At 48.3% G+C, this 21197-nt stretch overlaps 1 protein-coding gene and 1 non-coding gene across 6 annotated transcripts; one reads left to right on the top strand and one right to left on the bottom strand.

Annotated features, from left to right (window-relative positions):
* Positions 1 to 7048: 7048 nt before the first annotated feature.
* DNAJB5 (DnaJ heat shock protein family (Hsp40) member B5) lies at positions 7049 to 15770 on the bottom strand. 5 transcript variants are annotated; one of them, XM_036855250.1, is made up of 5 exons: positions 15634 to 15765; positions 14652 to 14793; positions 12049 to 12293; positions 8620 to 9221; positions 7049 to 8477 (listed from the first exon to the last, which is right to left on the bottom strand). In XM_036855250.1, exons 2-5 carry the CDS (start codon positions 14717 to 14719, stop codon positions 8244 to 8246), a joined length of 1149 nt encoding a protein of 382 aa, XP_036711145.1. In that variant the 5' UTR covers positions 14720 to 14793; positions 15634 to 15765; the 3' UTR covers positions 7049 to 8243. The 5 variants fall into 5 exon arrangements, with proteins under 5 accessions (XP_036711145.1, XP_036711146.1, XP_036711148.1 ...); XM_036855251.1 differs by lacking the exon at positions 14652 to 14793 and having other exon boundaries at positions 15634 to 15770; XM_036855253.1 differs by lacking the exons at positions 14652 to 14793; positions 15634 to 15765 and adding an exon at positions 14853 to 15171.
* A 4793-nt stretch (positions 15771 to 20563) lies between these two features.
* LOC118897634 lies at positions 20564 to 20667 on the top strand. The gene has a single exon (XR_005020520.1). It is a non-coding gene; the product is annotated as a U6 spliceosomal RNA (small nuclear RNA).
* The last annotated feature ends 530 nt before the right edge of the window (positions 20668 to 21197 follow it).

Genomic DNA, 21197 nt, shown 5'->3' with positions numbered 1-21197 from the left:
GCTGTAATTTTCTTTTCTAATCTAATTTTATTATTTGAATTTATTATTTTCTAATTTTAGAATGTAAAATGGATTGTTTTCTAATTTTTCATTATCTGGCTTTGGTATCAGGGTACTGCTGACTTCATAGAATGAGTTAGAAAGTGTTGCCTCTTCAATTTTTGGAAAGAGTTTGAGAAGGATTGGTATTAATTCTTTAAATGTTTGGTAGAATTCACTAGTGAAGCCATCATTCTAGAATTTTTCTTTGTTGGAAGACTTTTGATTACTGATTCAATCTCTTTGCTTGTCATTTATCTGTTGAGATTTCTATTTCCTTTGAAGTCAGTTGGTAATTTCTATGTGTATTAATCAGGGTTCACCAGAAAAACAGAGCCAATAGGAGATCACATATATATATATATAAAACCTAGGCTCTCCTAATAATATGTATAATAATATATATATATATATAATCTAGGATCTCCCATTGGTTATGTATGTGTGTGTTTGATTTTTACATATACACAAATTTCCCCATTTCCCTTCTCTTATTGATTTCTTTCATTCCATTGTGATCATGGAACATACTTTGTATGATTTCAGTCCTTGTAAGTTTATTGATATTTGTTTTAACGATTAATATATGGTCTCACTTGGAGAATGTTTTATGTGTACTTGAAAAGAATGTATATTCTGCTATTATTGGATGGAGTGCTCTATAGATGTCTGTTAGGTCTAGTTGATTTATAATGTTGTTCAAGTCTTCTATTTCCTTGTTAATCTTTGGCCTAGTTGTTCTATACATTATTGAAAGTGGCATATTGAAATCTCTCATTATTATTGTTGAATTGTTTATTTCTCCCTTAAATTGTGTCAGTTTTTGCTTCATGTATTTGGGGTTCTGTTTTTAGGTGCATGTATGTTTATAATTGTTATATCTTCTTAATGAATTGACTCTTTTATAATTATAAAATATAATCTCTTTTTTTTTTACCTCTTGTAACAGTTTTTCTTTTAAAGTTTGATTTGTCTGATATTAGTACAGACACTTTAAAGCTTTCGTTTTGTTATTGTTTGCATGGTATATCTTTTTCCATCCTTTTACTCTCTCTTTTTTTTTAAAGGATGACCATATTTTAAAAAAATTATTTATAATTTTTATTTATTTATTTATTGATTGATTTTTGGCTATGCCAGGTCTTCGTTGCAGCATGCAGGATCTTCATTATGGCACGCGGATCTTTAGTTGCAGCATCCGGACTTCTTATTGTGAAGTTGTGGCATGCAGACTCTTAGTCATGACATGCAGACTTCTTAGTTGTGGCATAAGGACTTCTTAGTTGCGGCATGGGGGCTTCTTAGTTGCAGCATGCAGACTCTTAATTGCGGCATGCGAACTCTTAGTTGTGGCATGCATGCGGGATCTAGTTCCCCAACCCGGGCCCCCTGCATTGGAAGCCTGAAGTCTCACCCACTGGACCACCAGGGAAGTCCCTACATCCTTTTATTCTTAATTATCTGTGTCTTTGAATCCAAAGTGTGTCTCTTGTAGATAGCATATAATTGGATCGTATAAATATATTTTTAATTAATTAATTAATTAATTAATTTTTGGCTGTGTTGGGTCTTAGTTTCTGCGCGAGGGCTTTCTCCAGTTGCGGCAAGTGGGGGCCACTCTTCATCGCGGTGCGCGGGCCTCTCACTATCGCGGCCTCTCTTGTTGCGGAGCACAGGTTCCAGACACGCAGGCTCAGGTGTGGCTCATGGGCCGAGTTGCTCTGCGGCACGTGGGATCCTCCCAGACCAGGGCTCGAACCCGTGTCTCCTGCATTGGCAGGCAGATTCTCAACCACTGCGCCACCAGGGAAGCCCTGGATCGTATATTTTTTAAAGTCCAATTTTCCAATCTCAGTCTTTTAATTGGAAAGTTTTAATCCATTTATATTTAGTGTAGTATATGGTAGGGGTTATATCTACCATTTTGCTTTTGGTTTTTTATATTTCTTATGTCATTTTTGTTTGTTTCTCAGTTGCTCCTTTACTGCCTTCTTTTTTGTTAAATAGATGTTTTCTGGTATGCTATTTTAATTACATTGTCATTTCTTTTACTATAGTTTTGAGTTATTTTCTTAGTGGTTGCCTTGGGGATTATAATTGTCATAATTTATCGTACTAATTTAGCCTGATAAATCTTATCTGTATCTTATTTTATCTTAATAAATCTTAATTTATGACAATTTAGTTTGGACTAATACCAGTTCAATTTCTATAGTATATAAAAATTTTGCTCCTATACAGCTCCATTTTCTTCCCCCTCCTTTGTACTCTTATGGGCATACAAATTGCATCTTTATACATTGTATGTCCAGCAACACAGATTTATCATTATTGCTTTATGAAGGTATTTTAAAAATCAGATGGGAGAAGAAAAGAGTTACAAACAAATATACATTTATACTATCTTTTATATTTTCCTCTGTAGGTACCTGTGCCAGTGCTATTTATTTTTTTCATGTGGATTTGAGTTACTGGTCTAATTTCCTTTTTTATTTTTTTTCCAGCCTGAAGGACTCCACTGGTATTTTCTGTAGAGCAGAATTGCTAGCAATGGGTTTTCAGTTTTTGTTTATCTGGTCTTAATTCTTCCTCCATATTTGTGGATAGTTTCAGTGATTATAGAATTTTTCTTTCAGACCTTTGAGTATGCCATCCAATGCCTTCTGGCCTTCATAGCCTCTGATGAGAAATAAGCTGCTAATCTTATTGAGGATCTCTTGTACGTGATGAGTTACTTTTCTCTTGCTTCTTTCAAGATTGTCCCTGTCTTGTCTTCTGATAGTTTGATTATGATGTGTCTAACTGTGGATCTCTTTGTGTTTATCATACCTAGAACTTGTTAAGCTTCTTGGATATGTAGACTAGTCTTTCATTCAACTTGGAAAGTTTTGGCCATTATTTTTCTGGTTATTATTTCTGCCCCTTTCTTTCTGTCCTCTCTTTCTGGGACTCCCGTTATTTGTATGTTGTACACTTGATGTTGTCCCACAGGTCTTCTAGGCTCTGTTAATTTTTCTTCATTACTTTTTCTTTCTGTTCCTCACATTAGATAATCTCAGTTGACTTATCTTCAAAATCACTGATTTTTCTTCCACCCGTTCAGATCTGTCTTTGAGCTCCTATTGAAAGTTTCATTTCAGTTATCGTACTTTTCGACTTCAGAGTTCCTATTTGGTTATATTTAAAAAGTAATTCCTATCTCCTATTTATAATCTCTATTTGGTGAGCCATTGTTTTCATACTTTCCATTAGTTTTTTCTAAAACATAGTTTTCTTTACTTCTTTGAAAATATTTTGAATGGCTGATTTAAAGTCTTTGTCTGGTAAGTCCAGTATCTGGATTTCCTCAAGGTCAATTTTAATTTATTTTTATTATTTATTTATTTATTTATTGGCTGCACCATGCAGGTTGTGGGATTTTTATTTCCCTTACCAGAGATCGAACCCAGGCCCTCAGCACTGAGAGCACGGAGTCCTAACCACTGGATCGCCAGGGAATTCCCAGGGTCACTTTTTATTGATTTTTGTTTTTTCCCCTGCATATATGTATGGGCCATACTTTTTTGTGTCTTTGCATGTTTTATAGTTTTTATTGAAAATTGGACATTTTAAATAATATAACATGGCAACTCTAGAAGTCATATTCTCTCCAGAGTTTGTTGTTATTGCTGTTTTGTTATTTGCATATTGACTTTTCTGAACTAATTCTGTAAGATCTATATTCTTTGTTGTATGTAGACACTAAGTCTCTGCTTGATTAGCTTAGTGGTCAGTTAATTATTGAATAGAGGTTTTGTTATATCATTAGAACCGATGAGTTGCCCAGTCTTTGCTGAGAGGATATCTGGGACTATTTTAGAGTCATTTGCTGACATGCAGGACACCCAAGCTCCCAACCACTGTGGAACACTGATGACAAACCAAATCAACTGCACAGTCTTCAGCAGCTCCCACATCCTCAAACCTGGGAGGACTGTTTGCAGCATAAATGGAGCCAGCTTTTCTAGGGTCTCCCCTCTCTGCACAATGAGTCCCTTGTAGCTGCTGTCCTGATTTCTGGTGGTTGCTCCCCACTGGAGTCTCCCTTTGTTTTATTCAGTGGAATTTCTAATGCCTGTTCCTTCATCCCCTCTAATTTAAATGCAGGCTAAATATTCCCCACTGCTTCCCCAGCCCTGAACCCTGTTTCATTCCCAGCCCCTACCTAAGGCCCACCTTCAATCCTTGCTCCTATTCTTACTACCTTCTTCTCCACCCCAGATTAGGGCCTTTGGAGTAAACTTTCCTAGGACCCAGTGTGAGGTATAGTCTCTCACTCCAAATGAAATAATACCTGTTACAGAAGCAGACTGAAAATTTGTAGGTTTTAACTTCTTTTTGTATAGCCTGGGCTCCCAGCCCTATGTTCCAGTTTCCATTTTTCTTAGAGAATTTCCTATAGATAATATTTGGAACCAACTAAAGCACCACCTTTGAAAGAGTTCCATGTAACACTAGTGGGTCGTAGCCTGCAGGATCCAAGAGTTTCTGGCACTGATGTAGCCTCAGGGCAACTAACAGACAAATCTCAGAGAAGGAGCGATCATAGACTTTCACAGCCCTCTGTGTTTATGGGCCAAGACAGCAATGATCTAAGAATGATTGGATTGTGGCACCCAGGAATTTTCTATGTGAGGGGCCCAGCAAAGTTCCAGTTAGAGAATGACCTAGGGAAGAACCTGAGGCATAGCCTGAGAAAAGGCCCCAAATTTAACCTGTCAAGAAATTCAGAAAGCAACCTAGTGAAGGTTTTGAGGGACCATTCTTCAGAGGAGATAAAAAGTGACTTGAGTCACTCAGGGAATGAATCAGGAAATGACCTATCAATGTGTTTAAAAGAGAACCTAGACTAGAAGCAACTGGAAAATGTCCTGAAGGTTTACTTGGGCAAGAAACTGGGGCAGACCTATTAGAATGGGATCCCTATAGATATGTATTGTTCATGGCTTGCTGCCAAGTATACTCTACCCCCTCCTGGAAAGTCCTATAGCCACTTGGAAACTGGATATTTGGTTTACTCAGTGAGTCAAGAACACTGCCTGAATACCTCTTGGAAGCTTTCCTTCCTTGATCTAGGCATTAGACAAGCATTAGTAAGCCCAGATTATATGGTTTGGGGTATGGTAGAGGTAGAGCTTACCTCGCAAGCTCCTTGAATCCATAAAACTGTTTAGTTGATAGAGACTCAATCATGGCCCCTTCCTCAGTCCACCCTTCTCTCTCAGCCACCCAACTGTGCAGTTGATTTGGTTTGTTTGAGGGATGGCTAAGCCGAGGTTGCTTAGCTGTTTGAAAGAAACCCCGAGGCAGGATGAGGGACAGGCCGATCATAGTTATTATATAAATGAACAAATGATTGTCATAGTACTGTCATACAAAATTACCCCCTGACACACACACAACTACTATAAAAGGATTCAGGGGCTTGATCAAAGTGAGATAACCCAATAAAGACCCCATTCCCCAGGACCTGGCTGAACCAGACTTTCTCCCAGTTTCTTTACTATCTTAATTTTTATACAGGTGTGTGTGTGTGTGTGTGTGTGTGTGTGTTTAAGGTTACACAGGTATTAAAGAACCACAAATCCCGCATGTAATCTCCAAGAATGATAAGGCTGAGATTGTAGGCATAGCTGCAAGGCCAGTTTCAGGGTTTTCTCATTGAAGTGCCCCTGACCTCAGACAGCCTGGCCTCTAAGGTCTCATAGTCTATCCCCAGAAAGTACTCAGTGGGGACATGATAATTTTCCAGATCCCAGATCCTCTGCGTCCACAGGGAGGCCAGAGGGAGCAGTCTGGCCCAGCATACCTAGATCCCAAAGCTTCAGGCCTCAGGAAAGAGCTAGGAAAAGAATTTAGCCCTGGGTGAAGAGAGGGACAACCCTAGGAGACCTGGAATTGGAAAACATTGAGTAGGGGATGCAGGATTAGGGATCTCCCTGCCCAGGCTGGGGGATTAGCAGACATCCTTTTGAACAGAAACCCCTTGGTTTCTTCACTGGAAGGAACAGGCTCCGCCCAAAAGTATTTATTCTCCCTTGAATAAAAGAATGAGCTTTTTTCATTGGTGTTGTCCCAGGATAAAAACAAGGGCAGGAAGATCCCTGTTAAAAGCCTAGACCTTGTCAGCCTCTATGTGGAGCCCAGGTACAGGTGAAGGCAGAGTTGTCTTCATAGCACTGGGGACACTGAAGTTCAGGAGGGCATGGCTGTCATGGGCCTGATCCTGGAAAAGAATCTGGGAGGAAAGTCAGTACCAGGAGGAAGTCCAGGCCCAGGCAGAGCCTGCAGATGAGCATTCCTGCGACTACAGGGCTCCTCCCTACCCAGATCCAAGGAAAGTGACAAGTGCATCATGCAGTCAACACACAGGCCCTGAGGAACAGAGTTGTCTCAGCAGGGACAGGCAATTCAAAGACCTGGACAGACATCCCTGGAAAATTTAGACTTAAGTATCAGTAACAGTGTTCATGCCTCACAGGAATCCTGTGTCTTCAGCCAGGCCCTGCTAAGCATGGGCCAAGGATGCCAGGTACCTCCAGCCACCCTCTCCACTTGCCTCAGGCTCTGTCTTTGGGAATGTGTCTCTTCTAGTCAGCCAGAAAGTCCTCCTCCATCCCTCCTAAAAGGAAAATTTCTCTCAAAGGAAAATTCCAGTCCATGTAGAGAAAAATCTATTGATTCTCATGCTAGCACATCCTTAGAGGATAGTCTCTATTTCTCATAACCCAGGATATTTATTCTTTCCAAATATTTTTTGTTTCCTCTAATAGCTGAGTGATATCTTCTGTCTTTGCTGTGTTTTGGGTGTACATTTTGGAAATTCTGGGAATCTGGGCTTAGAGGAAGGAAGGAGTCAGCTTCACTGTATATTGAGGGCTGCTTGGGCTTCTCAAAGGTGAGCGGGGCTCAGGAGGGAGATTGTCAGGGCACATCCACTCCTATCACAGGTTCGTTGCTCCTGCTCAGATTCCATATTTTTAAAATACTTTATTTTTTCCATAATACTGTCATTACAAAAAAATACAAAAAAACTACTATAAAAACATTCAGGGGCTTGTCAAAGTGAGAAAGCCTAAAAACCCCACCCCAGAACATGGCTGAAGCAGTCTTACCCTAGCTCCTTCACTATTTGATCTTTATACAATTATGGGAGTGGGGTGGGGTCACACAGGCGTCAGAGGGCTAGAAATTCCCCCGCAGCCTCCATGAAGGGTAAGAAGTAAGTAGCTTTATATATCACAAAAATGGGATTTGGGAGTTTAGGAGTGGCTAGGCCCTGAGTTCAGAGGTGTGGGGAGAAACCTGTGACCCTGAATCTCTTGGTGGGGAATAGCTGCCACCTGACCCAAAGCCCTTTCCCTTCCTGATGAAGGCTAGGAGACAGACCCTGCCCTCCACCTCTTTGACTTAATACAGCAGCCCCCTCCCCTTCCTCTACCTTTGCACACTCCTAAGAGCAGCAGGGAGGACAGTACTTCCAGCTCTGCAGAGTCTGGGCAGGGCAGCTGTCAGGGAGGCTGCTGAGGGCCCCTTCACCTCCCTTTCCCAAATGAAAAGTGTCTCGTGCTCAATGGCCCGGTTCATGGGTTATGGACCTTCCCTTCCTATCTCAACCCTGGAGAGGCACACACAGCTCTAGGTGTGTGCTTTGTGTGCATGAATATGTGTGTGATAACCTTGGACACTGTGGACTTGGGGGTGGGACTGGGGTGGGGAAGCAGTGTCCTTTTTATCCTCTTCCTCCCCCAGTAGGAGGAAGCTGAAGGGAAGGGAAAGGAGAGGTATTAGCAAAGCTGAGAGGGGAAGGAGGACATGCTATTTACAGGCGTGGACAAGGAATCTCTATATCTTCAAGTAGCACTCAGGTCACTCTCCAGCCACTGGAGTGGGAACTGGATTCAAAGCTTGTGACATGAAAATTAACCCCTGGCCTGGGCTAGCTCTCCCCACCTCCCTCCCACTCCCCCAAGGCAGCCCAGCTCTGAAAGGGGTCAGGGACAGGAACATTTTCCCTGAAAACCAGTGGGTTTTTTTTGTTTTTTGTTTTTTTTTGCATTTAGAAAGAGTTGCTAGTGTCCAGTGGACATCAAGCTGGGTGCACAATGGGTGGGGTGAGTGTGGGGCTATTGCTGTGGAAGGCTCTGGGCTGGCTGGGGCAGGGCCTAGGAGCACGGTAGGTGCTGCTTAAGGATCTGTCTTGTCTGTGGTGTTAATCTATCTGGGAAGCGAACTTTGAACTCAACAATGAGGTCTCCCCGCTGGGTGGGCACCTTGGGGAAGGGAAGACCCTCCCCACGGAGTCTCTTCACGGTGCCTGGCTTGATGACATCATTGCAGGGCAAAGGGATCACTCGGCCATCAATGGTGGGAATGTTCACGGTACAGCCACACAGTGCCTGGGGAAAATGAGACAGAAAGTGAGGAAAAGGTAGGGTAGAGTGATTGGGAAGGGAAGAAAAGAGAAAGTGGGGAAAGAATGTCTCCGTCACCTCCACCCCCCACCCGATAAAAACACACACAATCTGATCCAGGCCCCACCTCCTTGAGGCTGATCAGGGCACTGTAGAGCACGTTGGTGCCATCTCGGCGGAAGTGTGCATGGGGCTTGTCTTTGAGCACAAAGACGATGTCAGCAGGGATGTTGTCGGGTGTGGCATCGCCCTCTTTGGGGAAGGTGATCTTGGTGCCTTCCTTCCAGCCACGCTTGATGACAATGTGCAGGATCTTGTCCTCGGTGCGTACAGTTCGCCCGTCAGGGTTGAGGCGCCGCCTTGTGATCTTCATGCGTTTGGTGGAGCCGTGGTAGATTTCCTCCAGGGACACCCTCAGCTCATGCACCACAGGTGGGTCCTGCACCTTGCGCCGAGAGTACAGTGGTTCTGGGGCTCGCCTTGGACCCCTACTCAGCCCATTGAACCCAAAGCGGCCAAAGGAGCCAAATGGGTCCTCATCTTCATCCACATCCATGTCGTCTGGGTCAAAGCCACTGAAGGGACGAGTGGAGCGAGTGCTGGCAAAGAAGATATCGAAGGGGTTGGAGCCGCCAAAGAAGGAGGCAAATGTGGCGTGGGGGTCCCCATGAAAGGTGTAGTGAAAGGAGCCACTGGAGCCCCCTGATGAACCGCCGCCGCTCTTCAGGCCTGGAGGGAGGAGAAGTTAGGGGCAGTATGGCTGGTCTCTGCCCCACCCCACTCTCCTCCCCCTGCCCTCTAGCTCCTAGTTCATGGGCCTAGAGAAAGAAGCAAGCTTTAACTTCCACAGAGAGGGCTGGCCTAATAGAGTAAGAAAAATCTCTGGCAAGATTTCTACTCTTAATTATATGTTTAATAATAAGGCACATCTTGAGGTTCAAAGAGGCTGAAAAGCTAAGACTAGAAGACTGGTAAGATGTGACTTCCAGCACTGTAAACTCTTCCATGTACCTGTGACCCAAAGATGTCTCACAAAACCTTGAATGAGTGGCCTGGGGTCACATTACAAGTCATACCTGGCTCCCATATCTTTGCTTATCTCCAAAGACAGGGCAAGAGGCAATCAGACAGAATTTGACCATACAGAGGGCTGTAAGTGACCTGTCCCAAATAAGGTGGCGATACAGTCCAGGAGGAAGTCCACTCTCACTCTACTTCTAGCATGGTTTCCTCTTTCTCTGACTCGTGCCCAAATGGGAAATCAGGAGGGCCCCCAAAAAGCAGGAAAGATCATTAGCTTGGAGAAGAGAAGCTATTTCTCTACAAAAAGTTTTCAAGTGCTTTGTTCCCACACTCATGGCTCACAGTGTTGCACAGCTCCAGGGGTTGCCATTCACACACTGGACAGACATAGATTGCAATGGGAAGGGAGCTCCTTGGAGTTGTACAACACCAAGGCTTACACCCCATACCTAATGTCAGAGCAACCAAAAAGGATAAGTGAGCTGGCACATTGCAGGTGGTGACCCCAGCTACTCTCTCTGGAGTCAGGTTCTGTCTAAGGGGCTCAGATTTGTGGGGGCAGTCTTCAAGGGGGATGGTAGTGGTGGTGATTGGAGTAGTTGGGGGGCTTGTGTGGGGAGGAGTGAGGAAGGGGATTAACACTGAGGGGTGGGGCCCAGGCTTGGGGAAGGGACTCTTCTCTTTGAGGGCTTTATCTAGAATTTCATTGGCTGTGGAAGCCTGAGCCTAAATTAGCCTCTTATTTCCTGGGACCACAAGAGGAGATTTGGGTTTCATTAGAGAGGCCAAGTGGCAAGCAATTCAGTGACTTGTGACAGCTGCCTCTTCACCCTTCCCCTAAGACTCAAGGTCTGTTCTTTCCTTTTATTGAGGGTCTGATTATCAGGTGAGTTCAAGAAGCTTGGCAGAGCCCAGTGAGAGAGGGAAGTTGGACTGATGATGACAGGAGGGGGTGACTTCTCTGCAAGGATTCCTGCTGTACCACTACCACCCCCCTTTCAAGCTGGGAACAACTTGTCCCCAGGGAGGGCTGCACACAGAGTCTATGTGCACAACTGTTCTAGCTGGCTACTGGGGAGGGGGCAGGGCAGACAGAAATACAACCCACATTTCCAAGGCTGCTTCTCCCTTCCCAGGCCCTGGATGTCTCCTTAAGGTTGTGCTGCATCCTCAGGAGCCCTCCTGGGATGTAGATCTCCATTAGAACTGGTGCCTGGACCTCAGGCATGAGCTTTGCCCTTCGCTTAGGTTTGGTCATGCAGAAAGCGGAGGTCTCCCAGCTCCTACCTTCTTCCTAATCAAAGGTGAGGCCGAGCAGAGGAATGAGTGCAATTCCTAGACAGGTCACATGGTGGCATGGTGTCTGTACTGCTTCCCTCTTCCCCACCACTACCCCTCCCATCCCTCTACCCCAGAGAGAAACATTTCTTAGCTGAGAGAATACTGGGGATTCCAGCAGATGCCTGGTGAATCTGGGAATTGGCAAGTCTAGTAGGTGAGGAGGGAAAAACGGAAGGAACTAGTGGCATGGAGAATAAGAAGAGGGGGTTGGGAGGACTGGGGTGTACAGAGGACAGGGCCATGGAACATAAAGCAAGGAGGAGGAAAGGAAAAGAACATTCTTTTGAGCACCTGCTTTGTATCAGGTACAGTATATATCATTAGCCCATCTAATTTTGAGACTAGAACGGGGGGAGTGAGGAGGAGAATGTGGAAGAAAGGTGGATGCCACTGGGGAGGAAGGACAGTTCCTCCTGGAAAGGAGAGTCCTCAGCTGTGACAATGTCTCTTAATATAGCCTGACAGGTGCTTGTGGCTGGCGGGTGGCAGGCGGCCCTGAGGGGCAGGCCCAGAATTAGCAGCTACATCATGCCCGTGGGATGTGCTGGGAGGAGCCGCCCTCTCAGAGGCTTTATTTGGACCTTTCCTGACACCCTGTGCGTGGCCACCAGCTACCCCAGGAGGGGGCAAGGTGCCAGCAGCAGTTCCCCTTCCACTCTTGCTTGGATCCCTGCCACTTCCGCAGGGAGCCGAAACTCTACCTCTGTTCTGCTGGCCTGAAGTGGGCAGGAAGGGGGCAGGGAAGGGGACAACCATCTCTAGCTCAGAGCTCCAGTGGTTAATTCCTCGGCTGCTTAAGGGCCAAACTTTTATGCTGATGACTGTAAATGCGCTGTCCTCAGAGAGCCACACACTCCCTTTCCTAACCTTCCCCATCAGCCAATGAAGAAGCGGGGACTTCAGGCAGGACTAATAAGGCTGGGAGGGAAAGAAGGGCGGGGAAGGTCTCTGGCTCTAGCTTTTCTAAGGCCTTAACTTGAGGAGGGAGAGGGGCAGAGAGAGGCAGGGAGAGCTGTGGTGAGCTGAGGCTGGGTAGTGGGTAGTCTCTTCTTTCCTCTGGATGTCAGTGCTGGGAACACTTGCCTCCCTCACCCCCTTCTCAGTCTCCAGTTCCCTGCTTTGAGAACTGGGTCACCCAGGACCCCAGACAAGGACAGGTGTCCAGTATCAGGCTGGAGCACTGCCCTCTTACCTTCCTCCCCATACTGGTCATACAGGCCCCGTTTCTTAGGGTCACTCAGCACGTCATAGGCCTCTGCGATCTCCTTAAACTTCTCCTCAGCGTTGGGTTCTTTGTTCTTATCTGGGTGGTACTTCAAGGCCATCTTCCGATAGGCTTTCTTGATCTCATCCTCATTGGCTCCCGATGGGATCCCAAGAATCTTGTAGTAATCCTTTCCCATCACAGCCACCGGACCGGCACTGGTGTCCTTGTTTCTGAAAGAAACCAGGGCCGATCCTTGATGCCTCTATTCCCTTCTACCCCGGTCCTGTTCCTGATGATCCTGCAATCCCTAAATGACTCACTGTGTAACTTTCAGCAGGTCATGCCTGTTCTGTGGGCCTCTGTCTCCCCATCAGTAAAATGAAAGGGTTGGACTAGATGATCTCTTCCAGCTCTGACATTCTAGGATTCTGTGATTCTCTCCTTAGCTCCTGGGTTTTCCCAACAGGAAGCTGGGGGCTGTGGCCCACTTCTTGGGGCTATTCTAAGGCCCAGGTCCTTGGGCCAGACTGAGGACTCCCACGAGCTCTGCTGAGTGAGGTGGCACCATGGACTGACAGACCCACGCACAGAAGCTGGTGAAGATCAGCGTACTGGGTGAGGTCACCTGAGCATCGTGGTCTCCTATGCCATGCCTCAGGCATAGTGCCCAGGCTAAGGGCAGCTGGGGCAGTGGCCCAGGACTGGGAACAGGCCTGGGTCTTCAGCCAGCTGCCTTGGCCAGCCAGGCTGAGTCAGGGTGTGTGTACCTGAATTCCTCTCGGCCATTGGAGACCCCAGGCCTCCCTGCCCCCGCTCCCCAGACTATGCTAAGCCTCACGTGTGATTCAGATTAGAGGATGACTCACAGCCTTTGGATACTGCTGTTTCTAACTCTCTCATTAGCAGGGCGGGGTGACACCGTCCTTCCCCCAACCAGGGCAACAGTTCCCTTTAGTCATTTCCCAGTGTCTACACACAAAACTGTGTGTGAAGACATGTCTGTGCCACCTAAGCATCAGTGTTAGTGAACAAAAGCATCCTGGAGGTAGGGCCTTTTAAACCTTAGTTGTTAGGAGACAACTGGGCACTAACCACCAGTTCCTTAGTACCTTCTCTACCAGTCCCTCCCTCTCACCTGCCTCATGGTTTAGGATCTGGCCCAGTGCCAGGCCCACACTCCTCTGATAGTCCCTGACATGCTGGGTGCAGGGGCATTTGTTATTTATATGAGGGAGAAACACAGGACTCTCATTCTTTCACTCTAATCTCCCTCCATCAATGTCTCTGTTGTGGATAGAGGGAAAGGCACTTTCCTGTAGCTAGAGCTAGTTGGAGGAATGGCCAGAAGCCATTCTCTAACCCATCTGAGACTTGGCCAACCCCTGCCAAAGCCCAGAGAACCGGCGTCTTTCTAGCAATGTCCTGGGCTGGCAGCCACAGCTAAGGCCTGCTTTTTTGCCTCTGACTGCTTCAGAGAGATTACAGGGTGTCCTGGCAGGAGTGAGGGCTGTAATGGGTTAGGGGAGGCCTCAAGGGCCCAGGTAGACAGGGACAACAGCCCTAACTCCTGCCCCCACAGGGCCTGTTACAGGTGGCTGGGTTGACTCATGGTTCTGGGAGTCACCTCACTCTGACGAAGAGAAGGCTCCATTAGGGCGGGCACTCCCCCTTTTCCCCTACCAGCATGTCATGCCTGGTGGGGGAGCCTGTGGCTGGGGAGGCAGAGAAGAAAGGGCATCTGGGGGAGGGCAGCCATTTTCGGAAGCAGCAGTAAAAGCTGTCTGAGAGGGAGTTGGGGGTGGTCTGCCGGCATCTCTGCCTCAGCCTACACCTTCTTTCCCCTGAAACTGGGAAGGAACCCTACCTAGCACACCAAGAGGGTGCCCCCAGAGAACTGTAGCAGCTTTTAGGCTGAGGGTGAGTGGAACGCCTTGCCAGTGCTTTCAACCCTCCCCTCACTGTCCCTGCATTACCCCTTCATCCGGCCAGCTTCCTCCCTTGCACCCCCGCGCTAGCTGTTCTACACCTGTAATTCTCTTGCCTCCACAGACATAGGGCAAGCTCTTTCAGGAGTTGCCTTTTTTCCTCCTTCTTTCCTCCCTCCCTCCCCTACCCACAAGCCACGTGTTGGAATGACAAAGGAGCCCCATGGCATGGCACTGCCTTTGATGGAGAGAATGAAGAGGATGTTAATGTAGAGGCAGGACTAAAAAATGAGAAATGGCAAGAGGGACTGGTACAGGGAGGGGGGATGGTTGATACAGAAAATGAAGTACTGATGGAGGGGGATGAAGGATGACAAATGGAAAATGTCTGAAGTGGCAAATGGGTTACCAATGGGATGTAGAGAGTTGAAATACTAGAGGAGGTGTTCGTGGAAAACGGATGCCTGAAGGGTTTGGTATAAGAGATGAATGACAAGGGGTGCAGTTCATTCAAATGTAAGGGTGGGACAGAAGGGGGGTTCTTATACGTAACTGGGGATGAGACGAGGATGAGATGGAGGAAGCGGGTAGGCAATGGAGGGGATATGACATGGAGAATTTGACTCGGTATGGGTATGAGTGCCCTTCTCCAGAGGGACTTACCGAAACTTTACAAACCCATTCAGCGTCCACGCTCGAAGTTTTAAGGGCTCCAGCTGAATTTTAAACATCAAGCTGGCTAAGAAGTCTTCTCCCCAGAAGTGTGGGAAGCTCCGGAAAGCGCCTCGGGCCTGTAGTTGGGGTGCTGCTGGGGATGGGCAGGAGAGCACTGTACGCTTAAACATGCCCAGCCCAGCCCCTCACCTCTGATCGCTCCACTGGAGCCTGCTTGGAGAGCTGCAGCTCTGGAAGCCGCCTCCTCAGGTTCTCAGAGGCACTTGCCCAGCAAGGCCTGTCCGGTGCAGCAGGAGGAGTTGGACCTGATCCCCAGGTGTGGAGAGTGAAGGAATAGGGTCCAGCGGTCACCTGCTCTCAGGTGCAGCGATGTCTGGCTGATCGTGAATGGCTGTATGGCTGTGTGACAGTAAGGCTGGCAGTGCGAAGAGTGTGTGCTTGTGAGTGGCAGCGTGTGTACCTCTGACAGGTGCGATTGTCTGTGAGGGCCTGAGAGGCAGCGTGTTCTCGCCTCTCTCTCCGGGGAGGACCAGACCCCAATCCCCAAGAATCTACTCAATGAAGTCACTGACAGGGAGTCTCCTCCCTCGCAGATGGGCGGGGCGGGGCGGGGCAGAGCTCGGCTGGGACAAAAGGCGCGGCGAGGAGAGGAGGGGAGGAGAGGGGAGGGGGCTCCGGCGGGGGAGGGTAGTCGGTGATGTCACCGGCGCTGGCTGACTGGGCTGGCTCAGAAACGCCTCCCCGGAACCCAGTGCGACCCGGCCCGACCCTCCCCCGGCTCAGACGCGGGCTGCCCCCTGTAAGAGGGTCGCGGACATCGAGCACCTTGCAGACCCCGAGCCTCCACACCCCCGCGGTGGAAGAGCCGATGGGCCCTCAGTGTCCCGACATCCCGACACCAGGACCCCTGGCTTCGCGACGCGCGACGCCCCCCTCCCGGGACCCTCGAGTCCTGGCTCGGCGCCCTCACCAGTGAGGAGCTGCGGGCGCCGCCGCGGTCCGTCAGACAGCCGTTGCCCCCTCCCCCGGCTCTGGCTCCGTCGCCTCCACTCGGGACAGGAGTCGCCCGCCCGCCCGGCGGCGGCCAGCGGGCCCGGGAACCCGCCCCCACAGCTCCGCCTCCGCGCTGCCCATTGCGCTGTCTGCCCGTCACTCAGCTCAGCCTCTGCTGTAATTGGACAGCTTTCAACGAGTGGCTTTGTGGTAGCCGCCCATTCTCCGCCTCTGTCACCCGGCCACACGCGCACACATTCCGGGCCGTGATTGGTGTGGGTCTGATTGGTGCACTTTGGGATCAATCAACCACACCTCTTCGCTATCTCGTCGTGTCATTGGTAAAAGGGACAGAGGGCGGCAACTCCACGCGCCCTTTGATTTTATTGGTTGGTCTGTGGGGCTCAGACCCCAGTCGGGGGACAACTATTTTAGTCCAATCTCCGGTTTGAGAACGTGGGACGTACTGGCCACTGCCCGAATCCCCGGGAGAACCTTCTGGAACCCGTGCAACGTCAAAGGCAGCCTTAAAGGAAAACTGCGCCCACCAGTTGGCGGTGACTCTGGGCATTCTTTCCTGTCTTCATTTAGGAGGGTAGGGGAGAGAATAGTGCACTCTGGGAGGTGTGGTCCCTGGACCGGGGTGAAAAGGTTACCATTCTTACCTGTCTTCCATTGAACCGTGAACTGACCTAGCCCTGACCTGATTTAGCTTTACCTTACCGTGACCCGGAGTTGACCTGATATGACCTAACTGAATCTCAAAACGGACCCCGGTAGACGAGCATAGTTTAAGTACCCTTCTGCTCTCTCCTTTGTAACCGAGCAGTTCTCCACGGTTTTAGCACCTCCAAGATTCCCTTTATGAGTCCCCTTTTCATCCTCTGTATAATCTCCTCAACCCTGCTCCCTCATGAGCAGCCCCTTCTCAACAATCCCCACAATCCTCATTAAAGTTCTCCCTATAATCTTTCATCCTACTTCCCTTTTGAGTTCCCACATTTTATCCCCCTTTTACTTCCCCCCCCCCCTTCCTGGCCCCATATGATCTCCTGTCTTTCCCCCATGATCTTCTGTCTTATCCTATTCTTAATCCTTATCCACTCCCATGAGCTCCCCTATCCTAGCCCCCCCCCCTTTAACCCTTCGTCTCAGCTCCACATGATCTCCTTTCTTAACACCCTCAGAATCTCCCATTTCAGTACCCCCACCCCCACCCCCATTAATTCTCAGCCCCAGTGTCCCCGATGTTCAGAGCAGGCAGGGCTGCGTAGGCGGTTGCCAGCGGAAGCCGACGCTTGAGCAGACACGGTGCCTGGCGCCCACGTCACTGTCTCCCAGGCCCATCTGTGCTAGAGGGAGCGGGGATAGGGAGGGGGTAATCCAGGGGTGAAGAGGGGGAAGGAGTTCTTGGGGGCTTTGAGGACAAAGGAAGGGCCAGAGCAGAAGCTTTCACTTCTCTTTCCTTGCAGTTTCCCTGAGGCAGTGTATGGACACCCATGAGGTCATGCAAACTAGACAGAGCTGGAAACAGGCTTGGAGAGCATCAATACCTAGGCTACAGAGCAGAACAGGAGAGCAGTCTAGGGATCCTGAGGTTAGGTCTGCCTATTCTCCACTATACGCCTTCTTTCTAGTTATCACGATGGGGATCCCAGGTATAAAGGGGTGTGCGGTGTGAGGCAAGGAAAGGAAATGTGGTAAGAGGAGGCAGGGTGCTGGGGATAAGGAGAGGAGGGAGGGAAGATGGGGTAAGGGAGTGGAGGGAGGGGAGATGGGGTGAGGGGGATAGGGAGAGGAGGGAGGGGAGATGGGATGAGTAGCAAAAGGATGGGACAGAGAGATGAGGTGAGAAGAAATGAGGAAGGGAGGGGAGGTGGGGTGATGAAGGAATGGAATAGTGTGACATGGAGGTGGGAAAGGGAGGGTGAGGGGGCCCAGGAATGGTACTGGCTCCTTATGTCTGAGGGCTCTCACTCCCCCACCTCCAGATTCATGGGGGCCTGGGCTGTGGGCGGCTCTGCTTCTTCCTATGCCAGGTTTGTCTATTTTGCCTCCTCCAGCCTTGCCTGTGCCAACACGGAGGCAGAGTTTAGTCACCGGCCTTTACCTGGTCCCTGCTAATGCTGAAGTGTAGGCTTAGACCTTCAAGGGTGCAGGGCTGTGCCTTCAGGTATTGGTGGCACAGATTCCGTTGTTTGCTGAGTTTGCAGTTGCTGTCCTGTGTCCCATTGCGCTGGGTATCAGGAACGTATGAGAGGAACCAGGGGTGCCTCAGGGTGTGGCATAGGGTATGAGAATGTAGGCTCTGAAGGCAGACTGTTGACCTTGTGAGGTTACTTGCCACATCCTTGCCTCATTTCCTCCTTTGTAAAATGGGGACAGCAGTACCTCATAGGGTCATTGAGAGGGTTAATTAAGGTAACACATGTAATGCACTTAGTTCTGAGCTCGGCCTGTAGTTAACGCTCAAGAAAGTTAACTTACACTGTATGTTCACAGATATCTCGGTATGTGAGTGCATCTGTAAATGTTTGAGCCTGGGAATTATTTGTCATGTTGTATCTGTCATGCAATTTGTAAGTGAGTGTATCTGTGTAATTATTTTTGTGTGGTAGTGTGCCTGATTCTGTGTTATTTGCTGTAGGTATGTGATTTTGTGTTACTGTACATATGTGATTAAATGACTAAGCAGGCCTGTGTCTACATGACAAAGAGTGGATGAAGTGTGGCTTCATGGCTGTTGATATGCTGACACCATGTCTGCCAGTGTATGCATGCATCTGTGATCATGTCAGTTCCAAACACCCCCACTCACCCTCCCTCCCTCTGGAGACATCACAACCCTAGATGTCCCTCATTTCCTCACCCTGAGGGAACCAGAACCCGGGGGCAGGGGCGGGGGTGGGTGCCAGTGAGGAGGTGTTTAGACAGGGGCACATGTTCCCTCCCAGACTGTGTCTGGGAGGGGGACCCCTATCTTGCACATATCCTGAAGCCTCCAGAGGAAGTGCTCCCCCCCCAACTTGTTCTCAGTTCCCTGTCTTGTCACCATGGCAGCAGTTGCCAGGGGCTCCCAGGGTTGCTAAGATCTGGGTGTGGGAGGCTGCCAAGCCTTGTTGCCAGTAGACACAGAGAATCCTGGGGGAAAGGAAGACTACCCCCACAGCTGCCAGCTTTCTGCAGTGACAGGACTGGTCCTTGGACCTCTCCTGTCCCCAAATTGTTCCTATAATTTGTATGTGGCAGTACTAGGGTTGGTGGGGGGCTTTAACAGGAAGCTGGAACTAGAACACTGAGATTCACATTCTGAGGAGAAAGGGGTGCTCTAGCTTGGCTATTTCCATCTTTAAGGTTGGGAGGTCCTTAGAAATTAGCGACTTGCTTATTCTGTCCCCCATCTCTTATACTTCTTCTCTGGCAATATCTCTGCTTGAGTTCTCCAATGGCTGGTGCTTATTATCTAATGTTTCCACCTGGTATAGGAATACTACATTGACCCCAGTACCCTGGATGCAGACTGACTCCTTCCTGTGGTCAGACTCTTAGCATATCACCTGGATACACACTTCATGCTGACACTTGAGCCCAGAGTTCAGTCCCACAATGAGCCCTAACTTTGGCCTCAGCCTGAGACACTGACCTTGGTCTTAGTCCTGGACCAGAAAGTTCCCTATACCCAGCCTCAGTCTAAGCCCTCCTCCTAGACACAGATGAGCCCTGATCTTGATACTGATACTTGAACCATCCACAGATTCAGTTATGATCCTGTAAGTTGACTGAACACTGACCAGTGATCTAACTCCCTGGTACTTGCCTCGTGTCTCCCCGTCTGTTCTGAACCTACACTGACTAGTACCATAAAGGTTCAAAAGGGTTTTTTCTTTGGGGTGAGAGAACAGTACTGGGAATGACCAGCAGAGGGCGTGCAACATCAGGTTCTAAAGGCATGCTTCCCAGAGCCCACCTGGAAAGGGGATAATAGCCATATTGGGATCTTGGATCTTTTCTCTCAGGTCAGGACTCAGAGCTGGAGGCACAGCAGTCGGTTTAAGAGGTTGAACTGAAAAAAGGTTCCCAACCCAGTGATGCTGATGCTTTGGGGTCACTTGGGTCTGTATAAGCATGGATCTTCCTACAGCTCAGCAGGCCTCAGGGCTGGGGATGCACCAGAAGGTGCTTAACCATTTACTGGCATCGCAGGTCTCAAGAGGACTGGGCACCTGGGAAGACATTTCACCCCCAACTCCACATTTCTGTCATATGCTTGTACAGCTTCACTACCTTCCCTGGTATTCAGTTATCTTTTGGTCCTATTGAGCAGAAATCTGTCTCTCTTCCACCTTTGATCTTAGCTCTGTGCTTGAGGTCACATTGACTTCATTGGTCCCATCTACCAGACATCAGCCATCTGCATCCCTTGAGTCTGATCCTCGACAGGGTGAACACCTCTCAGGCCTTCATGGGTTCTTCCTCTGCCTTGTTCAATCCCAGCCACTAAGACCATGTTCCCCTGGCTGGGTTTCAGTTCATGATGCCTGGCTCTGGTTAGCTTTTTCCAGGAGTGCTGGTGCAGCATACCAGCCGGCCTGCATCCCTCCTCTGACCCTGTACTTCTTTCCATGTAGCCTCAGGTTACATCAGCTTTTTAGTAGTTCACTCACACCAGGTGAAGACTGCATCCTCTGTTCTCCCTGACCTGCTAAATCACATCTTGCCCATTTTGTACCTGTTATAGTTTTGAAAGGAGTGTTATTATTTATTTATTATTATTATTAAAGACAAAGATACTTGAAATTACTGAAATAAAAAACATTTTGGCACTAATTTCTGAGCTTTAGGGCAATCCTTGGGCTTGGAAGTCTCTGTATTTGATGCTTACTTAGATGGGACAAGGAGGGACTCAAGTGCTCACTTTAGCAGCACATATACTAAAACTGGAACATTACAGAGATTAGCATGGCCTCTGCACAAGGATGACATGCAAATTCATGAAGCGTTCCATGTTTTTGTTTTTGATGAATATTAAAATGTAATAATGTAAAGTGAATGTATATATGGATAAATTAGTATATTGCCAAAAAAAAAAAAAAAAGAAAAAGAGGGACTGAAGATCCCCAGCTGGCTTGGCTGTGACTTCAGCACTGTGGACAGAGGCCAATGGAAGTTCCCACGGCTATGCCTGGGACTGTGGGTGGGTGGAAGATGATACACACACAGCCTTCAGGTGGGGCCAGAAATTCTTGCTGCTCACTCAGTGCCTTACAGTGTACCAAGCTCTTTCCTCTTACCAGATTTATTCTGTCCTCACTCAACTATCAGCCCAGGAAGCATACAAAATGAACTGTTTTCCAGATTTTTACAGATGAGGAAACTGAGGTTTTGCAAGGTCAAACTCCAAGTAACCCTATGAGTGGGATGGGAGAGAGAACACTGATTACTCCATATTTAGCAAATTTAGCAACCACTGCCCTTCTCTGACTCAAGTGCACTCCTCTTTATCTCTAGGGAAAGTCAGGGTCGGTGGAAGTTTTTGTGGAA

This window comes from Balaenoptera musculus, chromosome 6 (assembly GCF_009873245.2).
Source record: "Balaenoptera musculus isolate JJ_BM4_2016_0621 chromosome 6, mBalMus1.pri.v3, whole genome shotgun sequence".
NCBI lineage: Eukaryota > Metazoa > Chordata > Mammalia > Artiodactyla > Balaenopteridae > Balaenoptera > Balaenoptera musculus.
Note: the sequence above shows the minus strand (reverse complement) of the source record. Positions and strands in the feature narration are given on the sequence as shown.

Coding starts and splice junctions, on each gene's coding strand:
- DNAJB5 (XM_036855249.1), bottom strand. CDS start 14,833: ATGTTTAAGCGTACAGTGCTCTCCTGCCCATCCCCAGCAGCACCCCAA. Junction 12,294..14,651: donor AATGGGTTTGTAAAGTTTCG/GTAAGTCCCTCT, acceptor GGTTTCTTTCAG/AAACAAGGACACCAGTGCCG. Junction 8,478..8,619: donor CCCTGATCAGCCTCAAGGAG/GTGGGGCCTGGA, acceptor CATTTTCCCCAG/GCACTGTGTGGCTGTACCGT.